We start from the raw sequence: 9,473 nt of genomic DNA, 5'->3' as shown, positions 1-9,473 counted from the left end.
CCCTAAACCCTAAACCCTAAACCCTAAACCCTAAACCCTAAACCCTAAACCCTAAACCCTAAACCCTAAACCCTAAACCCTAAACCCTAAACCCTAAACCCTAAACCCTAAACCCTAAACCCTAAACCGACGACGGCGCGGAGACACAAAGGGACGACGACGACGGCGACGGCGACGACGCGGGGATAGCTATTCATTCGATATCTTACATTTTTTGGAATCAATTCGTTTATTTTCGATCCCTTTGTGTTTCACACAAACGCGCGACGCGCGTCTCAACGCGTTTGCGAGGATAGCCGCACGCCCGCGACGTACGTTGCGGGCTGGTTATAATCAACAAAGTTTGTCGCGAGTGGTTCACCGTACGACGAGAGCAGTCTCGTTCCGTCCGCGCTGTGCGTGTAACCGATCTCGGGTACAACGCGGTTGTAGCACAGCGCGTCGTTCGTCGACTGCCCGGCGCACTTGATCGCTTTGTCGTAGTGCGCCTTCGCGTATGGATGCTCGAGATACCTTCCACGATATAAGTCCAGCGAAACCTGCGCCGTTTCAACGCGTTTCACGTAGGCATCCGGAAACGCCTCCGTGGAACCGGCGACGCTCTTCGCGCCGCGTGCTCGCGATGCGGCTATCGCAGACTTGACGTCGGTGCTGAAACCCGAGTAGTACGTACTCTCGTCCGCCGTCGCCGTCGCGGTCACGACTACAGGTCGCGATTCACTGAACGACGTTAACTCTGTCGCGATCGGAGCCAAGTTTGCTATGTAGCTCGGATGCAGGTCGTCTAAGTTGTCGCCCGCCTGCGTCGCCGCGCGTCCCGCCGCCGCGTCGTTCGCAGCGATCACGGCGGCGACGTCCGCGCGTTGCAACGACGCTTGCGCTAAAAACCGCGGCGCTAGATTTAACACCGCTTGCTCGAGATCGCCCAACCAGGCGCGCGAGCACTTTGACAACAAAACGGCGATACCGCCCTGCGTCGACGTCGTGTCGATGGCGTTCCACGTCGCGTCTGCGTCGCTCCCCACCTGACAGATGTAGTCGTTCCCGAAAGTCAACCATAAGCTTTTCCTCGTCGTTTCGTATGCTTCGCACGAAGTCTCGTCGCTCTCGCACAACGCTTCCAAAAGTCGCGCCGAAAGCGCGTCGAGCGCGCCGACGGCTTGCAAGCCCTTCGAGTTGACGATGGCGCGTTCAATGTTCACGCTGTACTCATCTCCTCGAACGAGCGTCGCCAACGACGCGACGATGAGCGCCATCATCTTCGCGCCGCGCCGTTCGCCGCGCGCGCGCGTCATCATCGTCCGCGTCAACGCGAGCGAACGTCGCGACGACGCGCCAACGGCCGCGGGGCGACCGACGCGATGGAGTCGAAGCGCGTCGTATGCGCGCGAGTCGTCGATCAACGCGCGAAGTCGTCGTCACCGCGAGCGTCGTCGTCGCCGCGGGCGGCGCTCGGCGCGTCTCGGCGTCGCCGCCGCGCTCGGCGCGTCGCGTTCTGACGTTCCGACGCGCATCGCATCCATCCCGTCACTGTCTTTCACGAGTGCGGCGACGCGCATCGCGTCACTTGGTCGCGTTCGGGCGCCGCGCGCGCGATGACGAGCGAACGGGACGCGCGAAGTGACACCGAACGCATCGCGCGCGCGTTCACGTCGTACGTCGACGACTATCGCGCCGACGCACGACGTTTCGGCGTCGGTGTCGACGAAGACGACGAGTCCTTCGACGTGCGCGCGCTCACGGCGCTGCTCGAAGGCGACGACGAGGGCGGGCTTGCTGGGTTACGAGCGTTGATTGCGGAGATGGTGCGGGCGTTGACGACGGAGGACGACGGCGGCGACGTCGAGGACGCGCTGCGCGAGACGGCGAGCTTGTTGCGCCAGGCAGCCGCTGGGAAACTGAGAGAGTTTGCCGACGCGACGATCGACGCTCGGACGACCGTGAGAAACACTATCGCGCTCACGCCGGCATTCGTGGTGAAGACGAGGGATGCGAGTGGGATGAAGGTGTTCGTCAACGTGTGCGCGAGCCACGACGTCGCGGCGCCCGCCGCGGGCAACGACGAGTGGCGTCGGGGGCTAATGCCTAAGCGCGTCATCGCCGCGCTCGAGCACAAAAAGCACTCCGTTCGAGACGGAGACGACGACGCTTTGGTGTTCCCTCTGCGCGAAGGACGGGCGCGCGCGGACGTCGACTCTAACGCGAATCCGTGCACGGTGTTCGACGTCGCCTTCAACGACGTCGTCCTGCGTCACGCGGAGGTCTACAAGCCGCTGAAGCGACTCATCGCAGAGCTAAGTTTGCGACGATGCCGAGAAACGTACGGGATAGCGCTCGATACCGAATATAGATTGCCGGCGCGAAAGTTCATCGGCGCCGACCCGCCTCCGCCGCTGCGACTTCTCGCGGAGACGCGTCCTTCCCTGGTTGAGACGCGAACGGTTGTTCAGAACACGCCGAGCGTGTCACGTGCGGAGATACGAAGCGGGATCGATCACTCCATCGAATTTCTCGGGCGGCCGGTGACATCCGTAAAGCTTCGCGTAGGCGTGCCGCGAGGCAAAAGCGCTCGCGATGTCGGCGTCCACGTCGTTCGTGAAGCGTTGACTGTGGACGTCACGGGATTACCCTCCGAACGCATCGAACTACCATTCATGCTCGACGCCGAGAGTGCGCGAGGTTCGTGCGTCGACGGAGGGCACACGATCGAGTATAACGTCGCGTATCTCCCGTACGACGTCGCCGTCGACGCCGCGCGAGCGAGGCTCGCGAAACCAACGAATTGACGTAGCGGATAGAACGTAGCGGTGAAACTGAATTTGGAAGATGTAGGAATGCAAAACGATTCGCCCACGTATGCGTGCGCGAAACGATACCGAACGAAAAAATAGAAATCTAGGTGGCGGTGCAAGAATGTAGTACTGATTAGTCAAATCTTTGGATTAAATTGCGTTGAGTGAAGATGAACAAGCGGGAAATAGGGGTTCCCGCGCTAAACGAAAGTGCAAGAAGACGCGGTTTCTCGAGCGCGAATCAGATGTCGATGAGATTCGCGAGCAGCTCTTCGGTAGTTTGTTTCCTAGGCGGCGCCGCCGCAGTCGAAGCCGTTTCCGCGGGCGCTGGAAGTGGCGGCGGAAGCGCGTCTTCGGCTGATTTCTCGACGTCCGACTGTTGGGAGACGGAGAGACTCGCCGCGATGGCTTGGGCGATCATCGCCGCCTCTTCCTCTTCCGTCGTCGCGCACTCGATTCGACTCGTTCCGAGCGACGGGGGGCCGCTCGGAGGTACGGCGGCGCATGAGGAGTCTGGATCTGGCATCGTAGTCGACGTTTTCGGACGACCGTCCGAACGAATCGAGAGCACCGCCGCGTTCAGTTCCTCGAGCGTGAAAAGCAGCTTCCCGAGTTGCTCCTCGCTTAAACTCACCGCGCTATCCGTCATCTCCGCCACTTGCGTGAGATGCGCGCGATGGGCCTCGCACACGTCGCTCAACTCCAAGTCTAACGCGTCGTTCGTCGCCGCATCCGCATCTGGGTCTCCACCCGAATCGCGAAGCTCGCGCAAAAGCGTCGCCGCCGTGTGAGCGCCTTCGAGCGTGTCGTCCAAGTCGCCGAGCACGTGTCGTAAATCCACGGATCTCGCGCGCGCGTGGTGACGCGAGAGCATCTGACCCGCGGGTGGTGATCCGACAAACGAGGCGTCGTCCACGTACGTCTCGTTCCCGTACGTCGACGTCGGCGCCGGCGTCCGCGACGCCGAACCGGCGTCCTTGAAGGCGTCCTTCAGCGTCTTCTTCAGCGACTTCAGGTGCGCTTGCGCGCGCTGTGCCAGCGACCGTCCCGCGCCCCTGAGTGGCACGCTTTCGAAATCATCATCCACATTCGCCGACGACGTCATGGGGTTATCGTACGCCGTGTACGTCGACGACGAACTCCCGACGTGTCGTCTACGCGCCGCCGGCGCTTCGTCGATCGCGTCCTCCATGTCGTTCACGGCCTCGGCCTTTGTGCGCGCGCGTCGTCATCCGTCAGTCTCCGCATCGTTCGTCTTCATCGTCTACGGCGCGTTCGCGCGCTCGACGCGCGCGACAGCGTTCGCGCGCGCTCGGTCGTGATTGCGAAGGGGCGCCAATCCGGCGGATGGCGCGGGCGCGCGCGCGACGCGCGCGACGACGCACCTGTTCCTCGCGCGTCATGAGCGGTGAGTACTGCGTGCGCTTCTCATCCTTGAACATGCCGAAGTCGCCGCGGACGCGTTCCCGTCGTCGTCGTCGTCGCGCAGCGAAAAGTCACGTCGACGGGTCGGTGCCGAGCGACGCGACTGGCAGGGCCCGAACACGCGAACTGGCGAAGGGTGAAATCCATCGCTCGCGGCGCCGCGCGAAGTTTTCTTCAATCGTTGATGTCACACTGCAAATGGATCGTCGTCGGTCGTAAATAATGATTCGAGAAGAATGGTCGTATCTTACGTGATGTACATCGCGTCGCGCGCGCGGAGACTCGTCCGTCGGCTGCGTCAGTGAGGCGATTTTTTCGGCTTACTCTTGCGCCGATGCGGCACCGCGGGCGTGACGATGAGAAGCGTCGGCGTCACCGGCGCGTCGCCGTTTCGATCCTTTGAGCTATATTTACGTTTCCCAGTCGTCGCCGCCGCCACCGCTCGCATCGGCGTCGCGCCTTCGCTCGAGGGCGAGTATTCGTCTTCGCTCTTCACCGAGACGGGCGAATAGCCGCGAGCGCGCTTGGTGCTAGTGTCGCTCGCGGGTGACTTGTTTCGAGCCGGTGACCGTCGGTCGCTATTCGCCTTCTCAGCCTTGGCGGCATTTTTGGCCTGCGTACTCTTCCGCGGCGTCGGCTTGATCGTTTCCTCCGCGTACGACATGTCTATCCCGCCCTTGGCGCTCATATCTTCGCCGCCGTTCATCTTGCACGAAATCGAGCAATACTTGTTGTTGTCGCTCTGAAGAATGCGCGCGCAATACGAACACTCCGAGTGCATTTGCGCCTGCGCGCCCGCGCCCGCGCGATATCGTTCGCCACTCCCCGCGCCGCGCCCGCTCGACGACGAATGATTCATCAGCTTTTCCCCGTCTTTTTTATTCGTCGACCGCGGGTGCGGGCGTTCGTTTAAAAACACGACGCGCGCCGAGTTGATGATGTACGTCTGTATACCCGTCACGTCCATGAGCTTACACACGTCTTGCACGCGCACGACGTTATGATACGAACTCCTTCGAATCTAGCGTTTCGAGCGAGACGATTCGTCGCGCGCGTCAGTCGTACGTCGCCTCCGCGCGAACGCGCCCAAACCCTAAACCCTAAAAGCGCCGCGCGAAAGACAGCTGAGGCCGCGAGCTTTTCCCGCATTTCGCTCGATTCAAAGCCCCGAGTCGCGTCGTCCGCGCGCGCGCCGCGCCTCGGCGCCGTCGTCCGCGCCGCGGGCCCGACGCTTGAAATAAAAATCGCTCGCGTCGCGCGTCGCACCTGTATCGTGTCGAACACGTCGCGCTCCGCCGCGCACGCCGGACACATCGAGCGTCGTGACGATAACGAGAACAAATTGACTTGCTCGCCTTTGCTCCCCGTGCTGTGCACGTCGCACGGCGCGAAGAACGCGCCGTGCACGAGATCGGGGATCCATGATAACTCTTTGGGTAATTGCGCCTTCGCTCCCTGAGAGCGTTCGCGCGCCGTCGTCGCTCGCGCGCGCGTCGTCAGTCCGCCGTCGCCGCGCGCGCTAGGTCTCATGCCGCGCCGATGTTATCCCAACGCTCTAGGGCGTCCGTCGAACGCGTCGCGCGTCGCGCACCTCCATGTTCACGCCGCGACGCGGTGCGTCGAAATATTTCGCGTCGTCGTCGGCGCGTCCTCGATGCGCCGTCGTCACGACCGCGAGCGCGCGCGGCGCGTCGTCCTCGCGCGCGTGTGCGGCGTCAACGCCAATGCGCGCGCGACGACGGACGACGACGCGCGCGACGACGCGTTCGCGCGGTCCGCGCGTTCAATACGGCGCCGACGCGAGTGGGTGATTTATGCGTATTAAGAAGGAAACGTACGCCGTGTGGTCGCATCGACGCGAACACGAAAGTGAAAATGCCGAACCCCACGCGCCGGGCGACCGACCGAGGGCGGTGTGTCCGTTCGCATCTCGGGGGCGGAACAAAAACAGGCGAATCACCGCAAGGCTTCGAACGCGCACTCCTTGACGATGTCGGTGGCCTTTTGCACCTGCGCGCTCGAGACGATGAGCGGAGGGACGAGACGCAAGATGTCACCCTTACCAGCGGTGATGGTCAACAGACCGCGCGCGCGACACGCCGCGACGAGCGGGGCGGTGGGGCAGTCGAATTGCACGCCGACGAGCAAGCCCGCGCCGCGAACCTCGCGAAGACGCGGGTGACCGGCGAGCTTTTCGGTGAGCGACGACTTCAACTCGTTCCCGCGTTCGGTGACGTTGGCTAAGAAGGCGGGATCACTCACCCGGTCGAAGACCTCGTTCGCCACGGCGCACACCAAAGGCCCGCCCGCGAACGTCGATCCGTGGTCGCCCGCGGCCATGACGGCGGCGACTTTTTCTTTCATCAGCACGGCGCCGATGGGCAAGCCGTTCGCCAGCGGTTTCGCCACCGACATCATATCCGGCTCGGCGTCTTTAATAAGTTGATGGCCCCAGAGTTTACCCGTTCGTCCCAAGCCGCACTGCACCTCGTCGTACACGAGCAAGGCGTCGGCTTCGTCGCAAATCGCTCGCAAGCCTCGCAAGAACTCGGCGTCGGCGGGGTAAATGCCACCTTCGCCTTGCACCGGCTCGACGAACACGGCGCACGTGCGACCTTTGACGATCACTTGACGCGCTTTTTCCAAGTCACCGTACGGCGTGAACGTGTTCCCCGGAAGTCCCGGGGCGAACGGCGCGCGGTAGCCCTCCTTCCACGTCAGCGAAAGCGCGCCGAACGTTCGGCCGTGAAAACCGTTTTCAAAACTCACCGTCTCCCACGCCGCGTCGCCGGCGTTTTTCCCCAGCGCCTGCGCGCGCGTTTTGGCGTACTTTCTCGCGAATTTCAACGCCCCCTCGTTCGCCTCCGTTCCCGAGTTGCAAAAGAAGACTCTGTCGGCGAACGACGTCGCCGTGAGCTTTCTCGCGAGCGTCGCCCCCGGTTCGGTGTGATACAAGTTCGACGTGTGCGTCAGCGTGCGCGCTTGTTCGGCGATCACTCGCGCCACGCCTTCATCCGCGTGTCCGAGGCAATTCACCGCGATCCCGCTCGTGAAATCTAAAAACTCCTTCCCGCTCGCGTCGAACAGCGCGCAACCCTTTCCCCGAACCATCACCTCAGTCTCGCCTCGGCCGTACGTTTGCAGCACGCACTCGCGTTCGTTCTTTCGCACCTCATCCGCGTCGACGACGTCGCGCTTTCCTCGTTTCCCACCGCCGAACACACCGCGCAGGAACGCTCGCGTCGTCGTCGTCGTCGTCGTCGTCGTTCGTCGTCCTCCTCCTCCGACGCGTCGCGGGCGCGCGTCGACGCGCGCGCGCGTCGCGCGAAACGGCGTCGCGGACGCCCCGCGCATCCCGCGCGCGCGACGCGACGCGACGCAACGCGACGCGACGCGGTGTCGGGCTCCGTCGACGACGAGTGCGGCGACGCGCGTCGCATCCATCCCGCGCGAGACGCGAATCGAGACGCGCGCCGAGCGAGCGCGACTTCGAGACGCGCGACCCGACCCGACCCGATCGCGATCCGACGCGATGGATCCGCGCGCGACGCCGTCGACGACGCCCCGCGCGCGCGCGCGCGCGCCGGGCGACGCGCGCGACGCGACGCACGCGGCGCGACGACCGGCGGATTCGACGCCGGAGCGACACGAACGATGGAACGCGCGCGCGATGGCGACGACGGCGACGACGGCGATCGGGGCGAGTGCGGCGTGTCCGGCGACGACGACGCCGGCGGGCGTGTCCGCGGCGTCGCGAACGTCGACGACGACGGTCATCGGGCGCCACGAACACACGATAAGCGGGTACAGCTTGTTGAAGGGATTGGGCGACGGTGAACCGATCGCGAGCGATCGGTTCATGGTGGGCGGACACGAATGGGTGCTGTTGTTTTATCCAGACGGTAAGCGCTCGATGAGCGATGGGAACGCGCCGAGCGCGCCGCAAGACGATCCGTACGCGGCGCTCTTCGTCGCCCTCATCGGCGAAGGGCCGAGGCCGTTGGGGGTGGTGCAAAGCGGACAAGGACGCGTCGTGCGGGCGTTTCACAGATTTACCCTGGTAGATCAAAGTGGGAACGGGCGACACATCACGAAAGGGCGACAGCGCGAGCAAGGGGCGGTCAAAATTTCGTGCGCGAGGCAAGACCCGCAAGCGCGCAACTGTCACGGCTATCGTAAATTCGTCCGCAGGTCGGTTTTGGAGGGATCGGGGACGGGGTATCTGCTGAACGATGTCGTCGTGATACGATACGAGATAGAGCTTGTCGTCACCAGCGGTGGGGCGCTGAACAAGAACATGAAGTTGCTGCCGGCGGCGAGCGTCAACGTGCCCTCGTATCCGACGATCGGAAAACACCTCGTTCGATTACTGCACGACCCGGACTCTGATTTCGACTGCACCTTCGACGTCGAGGGCGAAAAGTTTAGAGCGCATAAACTCATCTTGTCGTCACGCTCGAGCGTGTTCGCCGCCATGCTCCGCACAGGAGCCGCCATGCGCGAAGGACGCGAGGGCGTGTGCACGCTTCTCGACATAAAGCCGAGCGTGTTTCGTTTGTTGTTGCACTTCGTGTACGCAGACGAAATCCCGCGCGAAGGCTCGGGCGTCAGTGATGACGGCGCGCACGCCCTGCTGGGTGGCGCGCACAGGGGGGATGCCGACGGCGAAATCGACGCGACTGGCGCGTTGGTGGGTCCGCGAGCGACGGGTCGGGCTTCGGACGAAGTCAACTTGGACGTTCCAATGACGCAACACTTGCTCGTCGCCGCGGATAGATTTGACTTGAGCAGACTTCGCGCGATGTGCGAGGCACGTTTGTGCGAATCCGTGGACGTTGACACCGTAGCGAACACTCTCATGCTCGCCGAGTTGAACCACGCCGACGCGCTCAAGCGCGCGTGCATGAGCTTCATCGCCGCCAACCTGAGCGACGTCATGTCGACGGAGGGCTACGAAGCTATGAACATTTCATGTCCGCACTTGGCTGGCGAAATATTAAGCTCTGTCGCAGAAATGCGCGCTCTGCGTCCGAAGGCTGAAGTGTTCCCGAGCGCGCCCGTGCCCGCGCAAGACGGCGCCGGAGTCTCCATGCACGCCCCCCCCGGGGCGACCGCGGCAGCGGTGGCGGCGGCGGCGGCTCGAAACGTAGATGGTACACAGGGCGTTCTCACACTGCCGAATCTGGCGAATGCGGGGACAGACATGGCGGCGAACCTTGCGACGCTGCCGGCGATGAGCGCGTTCAGCAATTTTCT

The 9,473-nt window shown here is 63.2% G+C and overlaps 6 protein-coding genes across 6 annotated transcripts; 2 read left to right on the top strand and 4 right to left on the bottom strand.

The window, feature by feature from the left end:
• Window positions 1–275: 275 nt before the first annotated feature.
• On the bottom strand, window positions 276–1,298 carry OSTLU_19157 (predicted protein; the record flags this gene model as incomplete). The annotated part of the gene is made up of 1 exon (XM_001422592.1): window positions 276–1,298. One exon carries the CDS (start codon window positions 1,296–1,298, stop codon window positions 276–278), a length of 1,023 nt encoding a protein of 340 aa, XP_001422629.1.
• Window positions 1,299–1,575: 277 nt separating this feature from the next.
• On the top strand, window positions 1,576–2,807 carry OSTLU_25905 (predicted protein). The gene has a single exon (XM_001422742.1). The coding sequence runs from the start codon at window positions 1,596–1,598 to the stop codon at window positions 2,784–2,786; it is 1,191 nt and encodes a 396-aa protein (XP_001422779.1). The 5' UTR covers window positions 1,576–1,595; the 3' UTR covers window positions 2,787–2,807.
• Window positions 2,808–2,926: 119 nt separating this feature from the next.
• Window positions 2,927–4,261, bottom strand: OSTLU_25904 (predicted protein). The gene is made up of 2 exons (XM_001422591.1): window positions 4,178–4,261; window positions 2,927–4,002 (listed from the first exon to the last, which is right to left on the bottom strand). The coding sequence occupies exons 1-2, from the start codon at window positions 4,232–4,234 to the stop codon at window positions 3,034–3,036; spliced, it is 1,026 nt and encodes a 341-aa protein (XP_001422628.1). The 5' UTR covers window positions 4,235–4,261; the 3' UTR covers window positions 2,927–3,033.
• A 254-nt stretch (window positions 4,262–4,515) lies between these two features.
• OSTLU_29623 (predicted protein) lies at window positions 4,516–5,747 on the bottom strand (the record flags this gene model as incomplete). The annotated part of the gene is made up of 2 exons (XM_001422590.1): window positions 4,516–5,238; window positions 5,484–5,747. The coding sequence occupies 2 exons, from the start codon at window positions 5,745–5,747 to the stop codon at window positions 4,516–4,518; spliced, it is 987 nt and encodes a 328-aa protein (XP_001422627.1).
• Window positions 5,748–6,173: 426 nt separating this feature from the next.
• OSTLU_19153 (predicted protein) lies at window positions 6,174–7,328 on the bottom strand (the record flags this gene model as incomplete). The annotated part of the gene is made up of 1 exon (XM_001422589.1): window positions 6,174–7,328. One exon carries the CDS (start codon window positions 7,326–7,328, stop codon window positions 6,174–6,176), a length of 1,155 nt encoding a protein of 384 aa, XP_001422626.1.
• Window positions 7,329–7,980: 652 nt separating this feature from the next.
• On the top strand, window positions 7,981–9,234 carry OSTLU_4529 (predicted protein; the record flags this gene model as incomplete). Its single annotated transcript, XM_001422741.1, has 3 exons — window positions 7,981–8,171; window positions 8,235–8,827; window positions 8,945–9,234. Coding segments are annotated over 3 exons (1,074 nt in total), but the record flags the coding sequence as incomplete, so codon positions are not given.
• Window positions 9,235–9,473: the final 239 nt, after the last annotated feature.

This window comes from Ostreococcus lucimarinus, chromosome 20 (genome assembly GCF_000092065.1).
Source record: "Ostreococcus lucimarinus CCE9901 chromosome 20, complete sequence".
NCBI lineage: Eukaryota > Viridiplantae > Chlorophyta > Mamiellophyceae > Mamiellales > Bathycoccaceae > Ostreococcus > Ostreococcus sp. 'lucimarinus'.
This window is presented reverse-complemented; position numbering and strand designations above follow the sequence as displayed.

Coding starts and splice junctions, on each gene's coding strand:
- OSTLU_25905 (XM_001422742.1), top strand. CDS start 1,596: ATGACGAGCGAACGGGACGCGCGAAGTGACACCGAACGCATCGCGCGC.
- OSTLU_25904 (XM_001422591.1), bottom strand. CDS start 4,234: ATGTTCAAGGATGAGAAGCGCACGCAGTACTCACCGCTCATGACGCGC. Junction 4,003..4,177: donor TCATGACGCGCGAGGAACAG/GTGCGTCGTCGC, acceptor GCGCGCACAAAG/GCCGAGGCCGTGAACGACAT.